General features: G+C 46.9%; 1 protein-coding gene across 2 annotated transcripts in view; it reads left to right on the top strand.

Annotated features, from left to right (window-relative positions):
- The first annotated feature begins 3,890 nt into the window (after positions 1–3,890).
- Positions 3,891–20,112, top strand: part of C6H10orf67 (chromosome 6 C10orf67 homolog) — a 147,592-nt gene continuing 131,370 nt past the window's right edge. The window contains exons 1-2 of one of the 2 annotated variants that reach the window (XM_077268363.1): positions 3,891–4,021; positions 10,082–10,202. In XM_077268363.1, coding sequence (XP_077124478.1) covers positions 3,891–4,021; positions 10,082–10,202 — 252 coding nt within the window. Of the gene's footprint in view, positions 4,022–4,125; positions 4,224–10,081; positions 10,203–20,112 lie in introns of those variants that run through there. The other variant, XM_077268364.1, reaches the window with a different exon arrangement.

Below are 20,112 nucleotides of genomic sequence, written 5' to 3'. Positions count from 1 at the left end.
AGGCGCACTTACTTTTGCACCCGGGGGCGCACTTACTTTTGCACCCGGGGGTGCACTTACTTTTGCACCCGGGGGCGCACTTTTGCACCCGGGGGCGCACTTACTTTTGCACCCGGGGGCGCACTTACTTTTGCACCCGGGGGCGCACTTACTTTTGCACCCGGGGGCGCACTTACTTTTGGGGCCGCACTTACTTTTGGTGGGCGGGGCTCCTCGGCCTCCGATTTGGTTGGTGGGGCCCCTCGTCCTCCGATTTGGTGGGTGGGGACCCTCGGCCTCCGACTTGGTGGGCGGGGACCGGCCTCCGGTTTGGTGGGCGGGGACCCTCGGCCTCCGATTTGGTGGGCGGGGACCCTCGACCTCCGATTTGGTGGGCGGGGACCCTCGGCCTCCGCTTTGGTGGGCGGGGCCCCTCGGTCTCCGATTTGGTGGGTGGGGTCCCTCTGCCTCCGATTTGGTGGGCGGGGACCCTCGGCCTCCGCTTTGGTTAGATTTGGTGGGCGGGGTCCCTCTGCCTCCGCTTTGGTGGGCGGGGCCGCTCGGCCTTCGATTTGGTGGGCGGGGCTCCTCGGCCTCCGATTTGGTTGGTGGGGCCCCTCGGCCTCCGATTTGGTGGGCGGGGCCCCTCGGCCTCCGATTTGGTGGGCGGGGCCCCTCGGCCTCCGATTTGGTGGGCGGGGCCCCTCGGCCTCCGATTTGGTGGGCGGGGCCCCTCGGCCTCCGATTTGGTGGGCGGGGACACTCGGCCTCCGATTTGATGGGCGGGGACCCTCGGCCTCCGATTTGGTGGGCGGGGCCCCTCGGCCTCCGATGTGGTGGGCGGGGCTCCTCAGCCTTCGATTTGGTGGGTGGGGACCCTCGGCCTCCGATTTGGTGGGCGGGGACCCTCGGCCTCCGATTTGGTGGGTGGGGCCCCTCGGCCTCCGCTTTGGTGGGTGGGGCCCGTCGGCCTCCGATTTGGTGGGCGGGGCCCCTCGGCCTTCCGATGTGGTGGTCGGGGCCCCTCGGCCTCCGCTTTGGTGGGCGGGGCCGGGCCCCTCGGCCTCCGCTTTGGTGGGCGGGGCCGCTCGGCCTTCGATTTGGTGGGCGGGGCTCCTCGGCCTCCGATTTGGTTGGCGGGGCCCCTCGGCCTCCGATTTGGTTGGCGGGGCCCCTCGGCCTCCGATTTGGTGTGTGCTCTGCCTGGGGCCACTGTGCTCTGCCTGGGGCCCCATATGCTGCCTGGGGCCCCTGTGCTCTGCCTGGGGCCCCATATGCTGCCTGGGGCCCCTGTGCTCTGCCTGGGGCCCCATGTTCTGCCTGGGGCCCCTGTGCTCTGCCTGGGGCCACTGTGCTCTGCCTGGGGCCCCATGTTCTGCCTGGGGCCACTGTGCTCTGCCTGGGGCCCCATAAGCTGCCTGGGGCCCCTGTGCTCTGCCTGGGACCACTGTGCTCTGCCTGGGGCCCCATATGCTGCCTGGGGCCCCTGTGCTCTGCCTGGGGCCACTGTGCTCTGCCTGGGGCCCCATATGCTGCCTGGGGCCACTGTGCTCTGCCTGGGGCCCCATATGCTGCCTGGGGCCCCTGTGCTCTGCCTGGGGCCCCATATGCTGCCTGGGGCCCCTGTGCTCTGCCTGGGGCCCCTGTGCTCTGCCTGGGGCCCCTGTGCTCTGCCTGGGGCCACTGTGCTCTGCCTGGGGCCCCATATGCTGCCTGGGGCCCCTGTGCTCTGCCTGGGGCCCCATATGCTGCCTGGGGCCCCATATGCTGCCTGGGGCCCCATATGCTGCCTGGGGCCCCTGTGCTCTGCCTGGGGCCACTGTGCTCTGCCTGGGGCCCCATAGGCTGCCTGGGGCCCCTGTGCTCTGCCTGGGACCACTGTGCTCTGCCTGGGGCCCCTGTGCTCTGCCTGGGTGTAGGACACTGGTGACGTCACTTATCTCCGGATATTAGCTCCGGACATTAGCTCCGGACATTAGCTCCGGACATTAGCTCCGGACATTAGCTCCGGACAAAGCCACGGAAGTTGGCACAAATTGCAGGAAGTAGTATTCTAGGCAATTATATATTAGATTTTGTGTGACATATCACTGTGATTTAATTGCATAAAAATTCAAAGTTGGAAAATTGCGAAATTTTCAAAATTTTCGCCAAATTTCCATTTTTTTCACAAATAAACGCAGGTAATATCAAAGAAATTTCACCACTATCATGAAGTACAATATGTCACGAGAAAACAATGTCAGAATCACCAGGATCCGTTCCAGAGTTATAACCTCATAAAGGGACAGTGGTCAGAATTGTAAAAATTGGCCCGGTCCATAACGTGCAAACCACCCTTGGGGGTTAAGGGGTTAAAGACCTTTCCCCTTTTACGTGAGTGCCCAGGGCCACGTACCGGGTCGCTGCCACCGTGACCACCCCTTTAATTGCGCCCGGACCCGGTACTGAGTATCCCACTGCCCTGGTGGGCGACTCACTGGCACTGACCATTTCATGGTATATACATATATGGCATGCGTTATAATTGGAAATGTATATACCATACACTCACTGTGAGTTCTCCAATAACCAATTTAGTAGTGGGAGCAGCCGCGGCCTTGTCCATCACTTGTCACACTTGTCAATCCGTTGCGTAATTGTCCTGACAATTCGAGGCAGCGGAGTTGCATCTACTGACAAATTGGTGAGATCTTTGTGATCTCTCCGCTGTCACCTGTGACAAAGCGGTAACAGTGGTGGGATCTGCGTGATATGTGGAATTATACATTATGATGCGCTGTTGGACCGTGAAGAGGCCCATATACTGTTCTTGCACCAGGGCCGGTTTTTGTTTGTGTCCACCACCACCAGTGGTGCCAGCCATGGTACCAGTCACTGTGCCACTTCTTGCACTGCATGGGCTCCGCACACCTTGCCAGCTCAGTACGTACCTTGGCATTCTCCTCTTAAACATATTATTTGGTCATCATGCATGTTGCCAGCTTGGTATTATACCCAACTGGTTCTCCTAGTGATAAAAGTTGGCAGTATAGTATATAGTCTGGCTGTTGCTGCGTCAAAATTGTCAATCCCATCAATAGCTTCACGTTAAGCATAAGAAAACGTGCGGCCATTAGCCATCCACGAGTGACTTGGGTCTCGGCTACACCGACAGACTTTAAAACTAGCACACATTGGGCATCGCTGTAGCTAGAAACCCTGCCCGTCCACAGCTCTGCCAGTGGCTGCACAATGTTATGTGCACAGTACCCAGTGTGCCAGGCAAACGTGACCCATGTGCTGGCTGTGCCACACCATGCCAAGGGAGCTAACCCTTGTTTTAGAGCATATGGATGTCAGAGAGTGGGCTCCTCAAAAAATGCCGTGTGAACATAGCCTTAGGCCGGTGTCACCCGTCTTTACGGAGCGAGTACAGATCATGATATCCTGCCGGCCGCAGGTCAGGAGACCCAGTTCAGGTCAGGAGATCGGCGGTAGCAGGTCCAGGAATCGCCATATGTTCTCTGACTGTGAAGAACATCGACCGTGTGAAACCAGCCCAAGAAGTTTCAATAGAAGCTTTTACAATATTCACTTTGTTTGCCCATACAGTGCATCACTCATCTTTCTCAGGCTCCTGAGTGGCAAATCTGCCATACTGTGTTACAGTGTGAGACAAATGGGCAAGAACAGTGGTGGCCATTGCAATTCAAAGAAACAGGAATGATAAAAATAAAATAAAATGCATGGAGCTCAAAACGCACATTCTAAGAAGTAAAGTTTCCAGATATTTTAATAATGGAGACTAGAGTGAGGCTGCTGTGATATAAGACGACACATATGGCATCACTGCCCATATCAAAGATGGCCGACTACTACCGCTCGGAAACCGGAAGTGATGTTTCCTTACAGAGGCAGGTATGGTTGGCATGGATACGGACGCTCTTTGGATGGTAAATGTAAACATGGAGAACCGGAGAAGCCCGGAGACAGCGGCTCTGCCCGGCGCCCTGGACGACGATCTGGCTGTGCAGGCTTATGTCCGGGAGATCGAGTTCAGGTAATGGAGGAGATGTCACTATGGAGCCATAGATCAGTGTGCTGCTGCGACTACAACTCCCAGCATGCATGGCGGTGTCACGTGATGGAAATTTACCTGTTGTTATGTTACAAGTTTTATCTGTGACAAATTTTCCTGTACCAGTGTAATTTCCATGTCACGGGTCAGAGCAGAGGATCCTATCCACAATCCTGTGGTGCCAGTGAGTGCCCACCTCCAGCAATGGCTCCCAGCCGTGACACTGACATGTTTGGCCTCATAGTCTGTGTAAGGGAGCGTTCACACTGCGCCTGTTTCTGGCGATCAAAGACATTCGATTTTCAGACACTACAGAAATCGCTCCTCTTCTCTGGAGCTTTATGAACCTGATGCCTTTTCAACTTTTCGTTCGTTGTTTCCTCCACCCTTTTTTGGAGATTTAATTTCCACCGGCTATTTTTTCTGAGCCATTTTTCATCGTTTTCTTGGTCGTCTTTTTTTTAACACGTTGAACAATGAAGTGATCTATTAGCATTTTTTGAAACAAAACACTAAAAAAAATGCCAGGGTGTGTTCTGAGCTTTCTACTGTAAAGTATTCAGCGTCATCCGAGCAGAAAACTCCTGAAGGACGGTCCTCGCGCGCCTCATTGTAAAGACTCGGCGTCTTTTGGAAGCCTGAACAGAAGTTGAATTTACGTACAAGTTGATAGTACCGATCTTTTGAGCGGTTTGTCAGCGGTTTCCACGAAGAAAAAAGCCTAAAAAAGATGCAGTGTGAACACACCCTAAGGCTATGTTCAAACATTGCGTTTTTTTATGTGGTTTTTAATGCAGGCAAAACCTGCTCTTTTAGCAGTAAGGTAGCAGCGTGAAAAAACAGATTTTGCTGAGTGTTTGCTGCGTTTTTGTGCGCTTTTTTTTACTGCGTTTTGGTCATGGTACATTTGTCTCTTGTGCACGCTGATAGAGTTTAGTGCATAAAAAATAATGTGATTCAACTTCATCAGTAGTGATGAGAGAATATACTCATTGCTCAGGTTTTCCCTAGCACGCTCGGGTGATCTCCGAGTATTTTTTAGTGCTCAGAGATTAAGTTTTCATCAGCTCAGCTGCATGATTTACAGCTACTACCCAGCCTGAGTACATGTGGGGGTTGCCTGGTTGCTAGAGAATCCCCACATGTACTCAGCCTGGCTAGTAGCTGTAAATCATTCAGCTGCCACGATGAAAACTTAATCTCCGAACAGTTACAAATACTCGGAGATCACCCGAGCGTGCTCTGGAAAACCCGAGCAACGAGTACACTCGCTCATCACTACTCATCAGGTGTTGGCACCAAAAATGGAGCAAAACCTGATACCTGCGGTTTTTGCAGTTACTCATTGCTTGCAATGGTTGAAAAACGCTGAAAAAATGTTGAAAGAAGTGATGTGCTGCATTATGCAAAAACGCAGCTCTTTTGACAAAACAGGAGAAAAAAAAAACAAGGTGTGTGCAAAGTCTCATAGACTTTGCTGATATTGTGAAACAGCTGAAAATTTGCAAAAACACAATGTGTGAACATAGTCTAACTGCAACATGCCCGCTGTCTTGGGGTCATCCTTGATTCCGAGCTTTCATTCACCCCCCACATCCGATCACTGGCTCGCTCTTCTTATCTGCATCTCAAAAACATTTTTAGAATTCGCCCTTTTCTTACTTTCGACTCTGCAAAAACTCTTACTGTCTCGCTTATTCATTCTCGTCTGGACTATTGTAACTCTCTACTAATCGGCCTCCCTCTTACCAAACTCTCCCCGCTCCAATCTGTCCTGAATGCTGCTGCCAGGATCATATTCCTCACCAACCGTTACACCGATGCCTCTACCTTGTGCCAGTCATTACACTGGCTACCCATCCACTCCAGAATCCAGTACAAAACTACTACCCTCATCCACAAAGCACTCCATGGCTCAGCACCACCCTACATCTCCTCTCTGGTCTCAGTCTACCACCCTACCCGTGCCCTCCGCTCCGCTAACGACCTCAGGTTAGCATCCTCAATAATCAGAACCTCCCACTCCCGTCTCCAAGACTTTACACGTGCTGCGCCGATTCTTTGGAATGCATTACCTAGGTTAATACGATTAATCCCCAATCCCCACAGTTTTAAGCGTGCCCTAAAAACGCATTTGTTCAGACTGGCCTACCGCCTCAATGCATTAACCTAACTATCCCTGTGTGGCCTATTAATAAAAAAAAAAAAAAACATAATCAGGTTCCTTGCATCATGTTCTCATACACTTTATGCAGTTAATAGCCCTCTGTGTCTGTACTGCTACATACTTAGGCAGTTAACTGGTTCATGCAGCTTTACATGAACACCCGAGCCTTACACTATGGCTGGTCCAAATAACTAAAGCAATTGTTACCATCCACCTCTCGTGTCTCCCCTTTTCCTCATAGTTTGTAAGCTTGCGAGCAGGGCCCTCATTCCTCCTGGTATCTGTTTTGAACTGTGATTTCTGTTATGCTGTAATGTCTATTGTCTGTACAAGTCCCCTCTATAAGTGGTAAAGCGCTGCGGAATATGTTGGCGCTATATAAATAAAAATTATTTATTATTAAATCCCTTGTAGATTGTGAGCCTTCGCGGGCAGGGTCCTCTCTCCTACTGTACCAGTTATGACTTGTATTGTTCAAGATTATTGTACTTGTTTTTATTATGTATACCCCTCCTCACTTGTAAAGCGCCATGGAATAAATGGCGCTATAACAATAAATAATAATAATAATAATTATTATTATAACTGTATTACGTTGGATTCACACATCCATGTCAGGCTCCGTTTTTTCACAAACTGGCTGCAGCTCTCCTAACCCGAACTTGTCATCCGCTGTTATGAGGCTGTTGTATTCTGGTTGGGTGATGCACAGCTGGTCCGTGAATCCCGAACCCTGACACATGGATGTGTGAATCCAGCCTGCTACAGAGAGGCATAATACCCTGCACTATATAACATTAGGGCTCGTGCACATGACCGTATTTTTGGTCCAAATGTGATCCGACAAAACATCGGATTGCACCTGACCAATGTTATTCTATGGGGCTGTGCACATGTTCGACTTTTTTTCTTTAGAGAGAGCCGGTCCTGGTAAAAAACTCGCTGCATGCCCGAGTATGATCTGATGGTGGGATCACACTCAGCCAAGCTAGTCAATGAGTGCGATGAAAACACCGGACCGCGCTCTATCTTCTGCTCAGCCGAGAGATTCTGATCACACTGATTAGAGTTTGATCAGAGTGTGATTAGCATAATCAGATGATTCTCTTGTATGACAGAATATACAACCTTCTGTACCTGTCCTTACAGGTACAAGAAAGTGATCACATGGTTAAGTTAAGCACATCGATGGGTTAAAAAATAATTAACTGTTTTGAAAAAATACAAACAGGTTTTTTAATTTGTGAAAATACTTTTTATAGAGAAAAAAAAAATAAAAACTACATATAATTGGTTATTGCAGCATCGGTAACCACTGTTCTCTCTATGCTGTGGACTCTGGAAATTATAGAGATAATACCAGACTCTTCATAAAGGAATTGCATATTTGTAACTAAGCTCGTTAAAGGGGTTGTCCAGGCTTGGGAATAAAGTTTGCAGTCACTTTTTGTGACTTTAGACTTCTCAATCCTGAGGCTATGTGCACGCGTTGCAGATTTTGCTGCGGATCCGCAGCAGTTTTCCATGAGTTTACAGTACCATGTAAACCTATGGAAAACAGAAACCGCTGTGCCCATGCTCCGGAAAAAACGCGTGGAAACACAGTGGTTTACATTCCGCAGTATGGCAATTCTTTGTGTGGATTCCGCAGCGGTTTACACCTGCTCCATAATAGGAATCCGCAGGTGTAAAACCGCAGGTGGAATCCGCACAAAATCCACGGTAATTCCGCAGGTAAAACACAGTGCCTTTTTACCTGCGGATTTCTCAAATCCGCTGCGGAAAAATCCGCAGACCTCAAAAATACGTGTGCACATACCCTGACCTGCTGACGACACACAGATTTACATCTCTGGACCAGATATCACCACCCTACTAACCAGAATCCCTCAATGTCTATCCGCTATTTCATCCTTCTCCGCTAGATTTCTAAAACTTGACATGGACAAAACAGAATTCATCATCTTTCCCCCATCTCACGTGACCCCCCACCAGCGAACCTATCCATTACAGTAAACGGCTGCCCACTCTCCCCAGTCCCACAAGCTCGCTGTCTCGGGGTAATCCTTGACACTGATCTCTCCTTCAAACCACATATCCAAGCCCTTTCCACTTCCTGCCGCCTTCAACTCAAAAATATTTCACGGATCCGTACATTCCTAAACCAAGAATCTGCAAAAACCCTAGCCCATGCCCTCATCATCTCCCGCCTCGACTACTGTAACCTCCTGCTCTGTGGCCTCCCCTCAAACACTCTCGCACCCCTCCAATCTATTCTAAACTCTGCTGCCCGACTAATCCACCTGTCCCCCCGCTATTCCCCAACCTCTCCCCTCTGTCAATCCCTTCACTTGCTCCCCATTACCCAGAGACTCCAGTACAAAACCCTAACCATGACATTCAAAGCCATCCACAACCTGTCTCCTCCATACATCTGTGACCTCCGATCCTCACAAGATCTCCTTCTCTACTCCCCTCTTATCTCCTCTTCCCACAATCGCATACAAGATGTCTCCCGTGTATCCCCCCTACTCTGAAACTCTCTGCCCCAACACATCAGACTCTCACCTACCATCGAAACCTTCAAAAAGAACCTGAAGACCCACCTCTTCCGACAAGCCTACAACCTGCAGTAGCCACCGATCGACCAAACCGCTGCACGACCATCTCTACCCTCACCTACTATATCCTCACCCATCCCTTGTAGATTGTGAGCCCTCGCGGGCAGGGTCCTCTCTCCTCCTGTACCAGTTGTGAATTGTATTGTTCAAGATTATGGTACCTGTTTTTATTATGTACACCCCTCCTCACATGTAAAGCGCCATGGAATAAATGGCGCTATAATAATAAATAATAATAAAATAATAATAATACCCTGACAGTGTGTGCTGCTCACGTTTTTAGGCTTCTCAGAGGATCTGTTTGTACCAAGGAATCTCATGGTCACAAGGGGGCATTCTCTGCGGCTGGAGGAGAGAAGGTTTTTCCACCAACATAAAAGAGGAATCTTTACTGTTAGGGCAGTGAGAATCTGGAATTCCTTGCCTGAGGAGGTGGTGATGGCGAACTGAGTCGAGGGGTTCAAGAGAGGCCTGGATGTCTTCCTGGAGCATAACAATATTGCATCTTACAGTCATTAGGTTCTTTAGAAGGACGTAGATCTGGGGATTTATGCTGACGGAATATAGGCTGAACTGGATGGACAAATGTCTTTTTTCGGCCTTGCTAGCTATGTTACTATGGTATTGCCTGTGAGAGCAGGCAGTCACGTGACCTCATGTATGTGATTTGCATACTTCTGGCCACATTCCTACTAGACGTGTTCATGTTCAGTGCATTTGCATTGAGCGAGGTTGCACACGTCTAGTTAGGATGTGACTGCAGGTATGCAAATCACATACATGAGGTCACGTTGTAAGGACTCAGACGTCTGTAGCCACATAGAGCGACTGCAGACTTTCATCCCAAGCGTGGACAACCCCTTTAACCTCATTATTAGGCTGGTTGAACTCTTTCCTTTTAGCGGAACGTTGTCTGTAAACCCCACAAACTGTGCATAGAAATGATCATGTTGTTTATTCTGCACACTAAGCGTCATCGTCATAATGTAGCGTGGTAAAACCTCATCCTCCTGCCGGAGTTCCTAGCAGCTTATCGATGGTGCCGCCGGGTGTGTTGGGTCCCCGCTGATCTGATATTAATGATGTACAATGGGGCGAGCTCATCAATATGAAACTGGCAGTGTGCCACCACCTGGATTTGGCTCTTTTTAATAGGCCAAGATGACTCCGACATTTATTTTTCATTCTGTAATGTTATTTATATTTATTGATTTATTTTTATAACATTGTAAACAGCAATTTACTTTGTTGCAGGCGAGCGATCTCCAATCAACTTCGAGTTGGCCTCTATGAATCTGATCGGTCGACGCAGACCGACGAGAGCGAAGTGGTTGAGATAAAAGAGCTGACGAGCGTCGTACAATCTCTTACACAGGTCGGAGCTCTAAAAAAACATAAAGCTTATCAGAAAGTTTCTTTATATTTTCATTCACTGCGGCTTATATCTGATTGTATCTTCAGTTAAAGGGAACCTGACAGCTGATAAATGCCGCCTGATCCACGGACAGCATGTATCAGGCACAGTGGCTTTTTCTCGCCTACTGCCCCGGAGTGACAGGTCTCGCTGTGGATCCGTCCAACTGACTAGTCTCTCATGCAGCTCAGTCCCCGGTGGCTCTTAAAATGCATTTTTCTCTGAAACACCGGTGCGTTTCACAGTCAAACATATATGGCCAAGATCACATAGTGCCTGATAAGTGCTGTCCGTGGATAAATATAAATTTTTTTAAGCGGGCACCATTCAATAATATATAGATAAATGACGTGGGTTCACTACCAAGCATGTATTATATAAGTCACAATTTAAAGAAAAAAGCGCATGCCAAAAACGGTTGGAACTCTACAAGAAAATTTTGTTTCAAAATTACAAAAGTTTATTTCCACGTAGAGATACTACACACAATTTAAAAACATTTAAAAAAATTCCAGAGAGGAGACAACTCCAATAGTCCAGAAGACAAATCATGCAAATAATATAGATATTGCCTGGTTTAAAGAGATTTTTTTTGCACCAAATATGTTTATATATATCTCAATTGCTGCATAACGTATTGTTCAAAGGATATGTATATATAGTTCCCATATACGGAACCCTTGGGTTAGCGACATTATGTATACAAGAAGAACATGTCATACATAAAGAGAAAAAAATCACAAATGGTATGGCAAACTCATAAATTGTAACACTTATGCCCACAGATGGCGTGCTGCCACTATGTTTACATGCATTAATATTACTTAGTCTGATATTGGGTCTACAGAAATGCTCACACTAATACCAAAAGCAGCACAGATCATAGAAACCAATGAAGAGGCATTAGTTGCCAACCAAAATGACAGATAAAGGCTGTATACTTCACCCTAATCAGTCCTCTATAGTCGCCCCCTGGTCCCTAAAGCAGTGGTGCAGCCAGGATATATTGGAGTACGAGACCCACGCGTTCCGACACACACGGTGTCTTTTTCAAGGTGAGTGTATCCCTTGTGTGGAAGTCTGCTTATTTAAGCTATCTTAATCATATTTACCCTTGTTTCAGGTGTAAGAAGCGGAACCTGGCAGTAGCGTTCAGCGTGCCTGGTCCTAACCCGGAAGTATGAGGCTGGGGTCATATCTTTACAGAGCGCTTGCACAATGATCTACTGCATTTTCTTTTTTACAATGCGCCGGCGCGTCTGGATCCAAGAAAGTGTATTGTTGTGCGCTTGCGCTTATAGATGTTATAACCACGCCTGCGTACTGAGTACTCAGATTTTGTCTTTATGCGCCTGCGCATAGATCAGGAATGGCGTTTTTTCGCAAAAAAACAATTTATAAATATATAGGGATAAATATGCTTATATATCTAGTTTCCAGAAGTTATAACCTTACATATATATTTGCGCAACTGCAGTTTATTGTGATCCCAACACTTGAACATGCTCACCTATACATTTAATACTCTAATGGTACCCTTTTATTATGCACCTTACTTTATCTGCATAACTTTCACATATATCTAATAATACTTTGAGGATTGGTTGCTGTATGGCATCAAACCAGGTACTCTATATGTTGCATAAATCACATGCGGATCTACACCCATCTGTGTTTTTGATCCTATTTAGTTTATGGTACAGTTTGATGTCCTAAAAAATGAAGTTGAAAGATCATGAGTTACCCATTCATGTACTCTTTACTTCATGTACTCCAAGGTTTCAAAGCCTCTTTTACAGGAGTTGTAAAGTCGTGGAGCTACATATACAAAAAAAAAAAAAAAAATGCACACAGGGTTAGAGATACACTGTGATTTTGATGAAGTTTCCTCAATAGTTTCTTCTTGGATCTTCATAGTGGGGGGGCTGGTTTCCAAAGTTAGTCCTATTTCATCCGTCCCCTTGGGTAGGTTTGCACTATAGATAGCATGGGGAGAAAAAGGGAGAAAAGAAAATTTTTTTTCCTTTAATGCATAACTATGCATATATGTGAAACATGAAAACACAAAAGGGGGGGTCGTTCCCTTATGGTCAAAACGTGAGGAGTTGTTCAGGTCATTTCTTTTTATAGAAGCCAGAATATAATAACTCTTCGTTAAGGCCATTGGGTGCGAGACTATCTAGATCGTAAATCCATCTAGCTTCTCGACGCAGAAGCTCCTCGGTTATATTACCCCCTCTTATGTTTATGTTTACTCCTTCTAGGCCCATGACCTTAAGGGAATCTCCCGAACCAGCGTGGGCTTCCAAGAAGTGTGATGCCACTGATGTTAACGCTTTTCCTTTTTGTTTGTCTGATCTAGCAGTAGCTATATTGGACAGATGTTGTTGTATTCTACGTCGTATCTCTTGGGTCGTCTGACCGACGTAGATTTTGTCACAGCCACAGAACAATGCATAAACCACATTGCGTGAACGGCAATTGAAATGTGTTTTAGACTGTATCTGTGTGGGCAAATGTTTAACTGTAATCCCCCTGCTGGCTATCATTTTCGGGCAAATGGAGCAACTACCACAAGGGTAAGATCCCTTGTTTGAGTGACCAGACCTTAGTTTTGTGGTTGGACGTCTGTAATGGCTATTGGACAAGTAATCTTTCAAATTCTTTGCCCTTCTTGCTATTACTTTGGGCCGATCCCCAATAAAGGATCTTAGTTTTGGTTCACTCCTCAGAATACCCCAGTTGGCGTTTAAAATGCGGTATATGTCACTCCACTGGTTGTTAAATTTGGTAATCAAATTAACCGTATTTGAAACTGGTCTTACCCGGGGTTTTAAGGCCTCCTCTCTTGTCTTCTCTCTTGATGACTCAAATGCTCCGGCAATGGTCCCACGTGGATATCCCCGTTCACGAAACCTGTTGGTCAACTGGCGAGATTCTTCAACAAAGTCATCTATACGGCTGCAATTTCTCCTCAGTCTGAGGAATTGTCCTTTTGGGATGCCTTTTTTTAGGTGCATTGGATGGAAACTTTCGAAGTGGAGAAGATTGTTGGTTGCTGTCCGTTTTCGAAATAATGTGGTGGTGATCCGATTTTGGTCGATCATTAGTTTTAAATCTAAAAATTCAACAGAGATGGTAGAGAAGCAAGACGTTAATTTGATATTCCAATCATTATTGTTGAGCCCCTCTATGAAAATGTGTAGTTCCTCAGTTGTCCCTGACCAAACTATGACGATATCATCTATATATCGTAACCATTTTACCACGTGTATAGAAAAATCCTCCAACTTCTGTACATGTGTCTCCTCCCACCACCCCATAAAGAGGTTAGCGTAAGAGGGCGCACATTTTGCCCCCATGGCTGTGCCTGAGGTTTGTTTGTAGAAGTTTCTATCAAATACAAAGCAGTTTTTTTCTAAGACAAATTTAAGTAATTTTAGGATGAAAGTACCATGGGCCCTGTCCCCTGTAGATTGTTTACTTAGGAAATAAGATGCTGTTATTATACCCAATTCGTGTCCAATGTTCGTATACAACGCTGTTGTGAAATTGGATTCTGGGCTCCCCCGGTGGCCACTGGTGGAATTGAACTTGTGTGCATCATCCTCTCTGTTCACCTGTTCCCATCAGGATGTGGGAGTCTCTATATAACCTTGCTCCTCTGTCAGTTTCATGCCGGTCAACAATGTAATCAGAAGCCTTTCTTTGCATGTTCCTGCTACTAGACAACTCCCAGCTAAGTTGGACTTTCGTCCTTGTTTGTTTTTGCATTTTGTTCCAGTTCACAGCTGCTGTTTCGTTACTGTGTCTGGAAAGCTCTTGTGATCTGAAATTGCCACTCTGGTGTTATGAGTTAATACTAGAGTCTTAAAGTAATTTCTGGATGGTGTTTTGATAGGGTTTTCAGCTGACCATGAAAGTGCCCTTTCTGTCTTCCTGCTATCTAGTAAGCGGACCTCGATTTTGCTAAACCTATTTTCATACTACGTTTGTCATTTCATCTAAAATCACCGCCAATATATGTGGGGGCCTCTGTCTGCCTTTTGGGGAAATTTCTCTAGAGGTGAGCCAGGACTGTATTTTCCTCTGCTAGGATTAGTTAGTCCTCCGGCTGGCGCTGGGCGTCTAGGGATAAAACGTAGGCACGCTACCCGGCCACTGTTAATTGTGCGGCAGGTTTAGATCATGGTCAGTTTAGATTCCATCTTCCAAGAGCTAGTTCTTATATATGCTGGGCTATGTTCTCTCGCCATTGAGAATCATGATAGTTCCATCTTCCAAGAGCTAGTTCTTATATATGCTGGGCTATGTTCTCTCGCCATTGAGAATCATGATAGTTTGACCGGCCAAAAAGGGTTAAATTATTGGCTGAGAAAGGAGAGAAAAAAGAAGTCTGCTGAAAATTTTTTTTTTTTTTTTTTTCTCTAGTTCTGAGTGTGCTCATAATTGAATCACTTGCTAGTCTGCCTATACTGCAGCCTTCCTCTCTTTCTCTCCTTCTAATCCTTGAATGGCTCTGTGTTCACCTGTTTGAAATGGATCTTCAGAGTGTAGCTACAGGTTTGAATAATCTCGCCACGAAGGTACAAAATTTGCAAGATTTTGTTGTTCATGCACCTATATCTGAACCTAGAATTCCTTTGCCTGAATTTTTTTCAGGGAATAGATCTTGCTTTCAAAATTTTAAAAATAATTGCAAATTGTTTTTGTCCCTGAAGTCTCGCTCTGCCGGAGATCCTGCACAGCAGGTCAGGATTGTAATTTCCTTGCTCCGGGGCGACCCTCAAGATTGGGCTTTTGCATTGACACCAGGGGATCCTGCGTTGCTCAATGTGGATGCGTTTTTTCTGGCCTTGGGGTTGCTTTATGAGGAACCTCATTTAGAGCTTCAGGCGGAAAAAGCTTTGATGTCCCTATCTCAGGGGCAAGATGAAGCTGAAATATACTGCCAAAAATTCCGTAAATGGTCTGTGCTTACTCAGTGGAATGAGTGCGCCCTGGCGGCGATTTTCAGAGAAGGTCTCTCTGATGCCATTAAGGATGTTATGGTGGGGTTCCCTGTGCCTGCGGGTCTGAATGAGTCCATGACAATGGCTATTCAGATCGATAGGCGTCTGCGGGAGCGCAAACCTGTGCACCATTTGGCGGTGTCTACTGAGAAGACGCCAGAAAATATGCAATGTGATAGAATTCTGTCCAGAAGCGAGCGGCAGAATTTTAGACGAAAAAATGGGTTGTGCTTCTATTGTGGTGATTCAACTCATGTTATATCAGCATGCTCTAAGCGTACTAAGAAGCTTGACAAGTCTGTTTCAATTAGCACTTTACAGTCTAAGTTTATTCTATCTGTGACCCTGATTTGTTCTTTATCATCTATTACCGCGGACGCCTATGTCGACTCTGGCGCCGCTTTGAGTCTTATGGATTGGTCCTTTGCCAAACGCTGTGGGTATGATTTGGAGCCTTTGGAAGCTCCTATACCTCTGAAGGGGATTGACTCCACTCCATTGGCTAGTAATAAACCACAATACTGGACACAAGTAACTATGCGTATTAATCCGGATCACCAGGAGATTATTCGCTTTCTGGTGCGGTATAATCTACATGATGTTTTGGTGCTAGGATTGCCATGGCTGCAATCTCATAACCCAGTCCTCGACTGGAAAGCTATGTCTGTGTTAAGCTGGGGATGTAAAGGGACTCATGGGGACGTACCTTTGGTTTCCATTTCATCATCTATTCCCTCTGAGATTCCTGAATTCTTGTCTGACTATCGTGACGTTTTTGAAGAACCCAAGCTTGGTTCACTACCTCCGCACCGGGAGTGCGATTGTGCCATAGATTTGATCCCGGGTAGTAAATACCCTAAGGGTCGTTTATTTAATCTGTCTGTGCCTGAACACGCTGCTATGCGAGAATATATAAAGGAGTCCTTGGAAAAGGGACATATTCGTCCTTCGTCATCTCCCTTAGGAGCCGGTTTTTTCTTTGTGTCTAAGAAAGATGGCTCTTTGAGGCCGTGTATTGATTATCGGCTTTTGAATAAAATCACGGTTAAATATCAATATCCGTTACCACTGCTGACTGATTTGTTTGCTCGTATAAAGGGGGCCAAGTGGTTCTCTAAGATTGATCTCCGTGGGGCGTATAATTTGGTGCGAATCAAGCAGGGGGATGAGTGGAAAACCGCATTTAATACGCCCGAGGGCCAGTTTGAGTATTTGGTGATGCCTTTTGGTCTTTCAAATGCCCCTTCAGTCTTCCAGTCCTTTATGCATGACATTTTCCGCGATTATTTGGATACATTTATGATTGTGTATCTGGATGATATTCTGATTTTTTCGGATGACTGGGACTCTCATGTCCAGCAGGTCAGGAGGGTTTTTCAGGTTTTGCGGTCTAATTCCTTGTGTGTGAAGGGTTCTAAGTGCGTTTTTTGGGGTTCAAAAGATTTCCTTCTTGGGATACATTTTTTCCCCCTCTTCCATCGAGATGGATCCTGTCAAGGTTCAGGCTATTTGTGATTGGACGCAACCCTCTTCTCTTAAGAGTCTTCAGAAATTTTTGGGCTTTGCTAACTTTTATCGTCGATTTATTGCTGGTTTTTCTGATGTTGTTAAACCATTGAGTGATTTGACTAAGAAGGGTGCTGATGTTGCTGATTGGTCCCCTGATGCTGTGGAGGCCTTTCGGGAGCTTAAGCGCCGCTTTTCTTCCGCCCCTGTGTTGCGTCAGCCTGATGTTGCTCTTCCTTTTCAGGTTGAGGTCGACGCTTCTGAAATCGGAGCTGGGGCGGTGTTGTCGCAGAGAAGTTCCGACTGCCCCGTGATGAGACCTTGTGCTTTTTTTTCCCGTAAATTTTCGCCCGCCGAGCGGAATTATGATATTGGGAATCGGGAGCTTTTGGCCATGAAGTGGGCTTTTGAGGAGTGGCGTCACTGGCTTGAGGGGGCCAGACATCAGGTGGTGGTATTGACTGACCACAAAAATTTAATTTACCTTGAGTCTGCCAGGCGCCTGAATCCTAGACAGGCGCGCTGGTCGTTGTTTTTCTCTCGGTTTAATTTTGTGGTGTCATACCTACCGGGTTCTAAGAATGTTAAGGCGGATGCCCTTTCTAGGAGTTTTGAGCCTGACTCCCCTGGTAATTCTGAGCCCACAGGTATCCTTAAGGATGGAGTGATATTGTCTGCCGTTTCTCCAGACCTGCGGCGGGCCTTGCAGGAGTTTCAGGCGGATAGACCGGATCGTTGCCCACCTGGTAGACTGTTTGTTCCTGATGATTGGACCAGTAGAGTCATCTCTGAGGTTCATTCTTCTGCGTTGGCAGGTCATCCTGGAATCTTTGGTACCAGGGATTTGGTGGCAAGGTCCTTCTGGTGGCCTTCCCTGTCACGAGATGTGCGAGGCTTTGTGCAGTCTTGTGACGTTTGTGCTCGGGCCAAGCCTTGTTGTTCTCGGGCTAGTGGATTGTTGTTGCCCTTGCCTATTCCGAAGAGGCCTTGGACGCACATCTCGATGGATTTTATTTCGGATCTGCCTGTTTCTCAGAAGATGTCTGTCATCTGGGTGGTGTGTGACCGTTTCTCTAAGATGGTCCATTTGGTTCCCTTGCCTAAGTTGCCTTCTTCTTCCGAGTTGGTTCCTCTGTTTTTTCAAAATGTTGTTCGTTTGCATGGTATTCCGGAGAATATCGTTTCTGACAGAGGGACCCAATTCGTGTCTAGATTTTGGCGGGCATTCTGTGCTAGGATGGGCATAGATTTGTCTTTTTCGTCTGCTTTCCGTCCTCAGACTAATGGCCAGACCGAGCGGACTAATCAGACCTTGGAGACATATTTGAGGTGTTTTGTGTCTGCGGATCAGGATGATTGGGTTGCTTTTTTGCCATTGGCGGAGTTCGCCCTCAATAATCGGGCCAGCTCTGCCACCTTGGTGTCCCCGTTTTTCTGTAATTCGGGGTTTCATCCTCGATTTTCCTCCGGTCAGGTGGAATCTTCGGATTGTCCTGGAGTGGATGCTGTGGTGGAGAGGTTGCATCAGATTTGGGGGCAGGTAGTGGACAATTTGAAGTTGTCCCAGGAGAAGACTCAGCTTTTTGCCAACCGCCGTCGTCGTGTTGGTCCTCGGCTTTGTGTTGGGGACTTGGTGTGGTTGTCTTCTCGTTTTGTCCCTATGAGGGTTTCTTCTCCTAAGTTTAAGCCTCGGTTCATCGGCCCGTACAAGATATTGGAGATTCTTAACCCTGTGTCCTTCCGTTTGGACCTCCCTGCATCTTTTTCTATTCATAATGTTTTTCATCGGTCATTATTGCGCAGGTATGAGGTACCGGTTGTGCCTTCCGTTGAGCCTCCTGCTCCGGTGTTGGTTGAGGGTGAGTTGGAGTACGTTGTGGAAAAGATCTTAGACTCCCGTGTTTCCAGACGGAAACTCCAGTATCTGGTCAAATGGAAGGGATACGGTCAGGAGGATAATTCTTGGGTGACTGCCTCTGATGTTCATGCCTCCGATCTTGTCCGTGCCTTTCATAGGGCTCATCCTGATCGCCCTGGTGGTTCTGGTGAGGGTTCGGTGCCCCCTCCTTGAGGGGGGGTACTGTTGTGAAATTGGATTCTGGGCTCCCCCGGTGGCCACTGGTGGAATTGAACTTGTGTGCATCATCCTCTCTGTTCACCTGTTCCCATCAGGATGTGGGAGTCTCTATATAACCTTGCTCCTCTTGTCAGTTTCATGCCGGTCAACAATGTAATCAGAAGCCTTTCTTTGCATGTTCCTGCTACTAGACAACTCCCAGCTAAGTTGGACTTTCGTCCTTGTTTGTTTTTGCATTTTGTTCCAGTTCACAGCTGCTGTTTCGTTACTGTGTCTGGAAAGCTCTTGTGATCTGAAATTGCCACTCTGGTGTTATGAGTTAATACTAGAGTCTTAAAGTAATTTCTGGATGGTGTTTTGATAGGGTTTTCAGCTGACCATGAAAGTGCCCTTTCTGTCTTCCTGCTATCTAGTAAGCGGACCTCGATTTTGCTAAACCTATTTTCATACTACGTTTGTCATTTCATCTAAAATCACCGCCAATATATGTGGGGGCCTCTGTCTGCCTTTTGGGGAAATTTCTCTAGAGGTGAGCCAGGACTGTATTTTCCTCTGCTAGGATTAGTTAGTCCTCCGGCTGGCGCTGGGCGTCTAGGGATAAAACGTAGGCACGCTACCCGGCCACTGTTAATTGTGCGGCAGGTTTAGTTCATGGTCAGTTTAGATTCCATCTTCCAAGAGCTAGTTCTTATATATGCTGGGCTATGTTCTCTCGCCATTGAGAATCATGATAGTTCCATCTTCCAAGAGCTAGTTCTTATATATGCTGGGCTATGTTCTCTCACCATTGAGAATCATGATACAACGCCCCCACGTCTAGGGTTACTAGAATTGCATTATCAGGAACCTCCAGGTTTTCACAAATTTCTATGAGATGGGATGAGTCCCGTACATATGAGTCCAAGGATTTCACCAGTGGCTGTAAGAAAAAATCCAAATAGGAACAAGGTTTTTCATATAGTCCCCCTATCCCTGAGATAATCGGTCTGCCTGGTGGCCTGTCAGTGGATTTGTGAACCTTCGGCACCAGGTAGAACGTAGGAATAACCGGATGAGTTGTTATTAAATAGTCTCGTTCTCTCTTGTTTATTATACCTGAGGAAAAGGATTCTGCAATCAATTTATCCAATTGGTTTTTAAATATTGGCGTTGGGTCGGATGGTAATTTCTGGTAATATTGGGCATTGTCTAGTTGGCGTCTTGCTTCCTGAAGGTACATATCTTTGGGCCACAATACGATGTTCCCACCCTTGTCTGATTCTTTGATTTCAATGAG

Source organism: Ranitomeya variabilis, chromosome 6 (genome assembly GCF_051348905.1).
Source record: "Ranitomeya variabilis isolate aRanVar5 chromosome 6, aRanVar5.hap1, whole genome shotgun sequence".
Lineage (NCBI taxonomy): Eukaryota > Metazoa > Chordata > Amphibia > Anura > Dendrobatidae > Ranitomeya > Ranitomeya variabilis.
The sequence above is the reverse complement of the archived record's forward strand: the minus strand, read 5'-3'. Positions and strand labels throughout refer to the sequence as shown.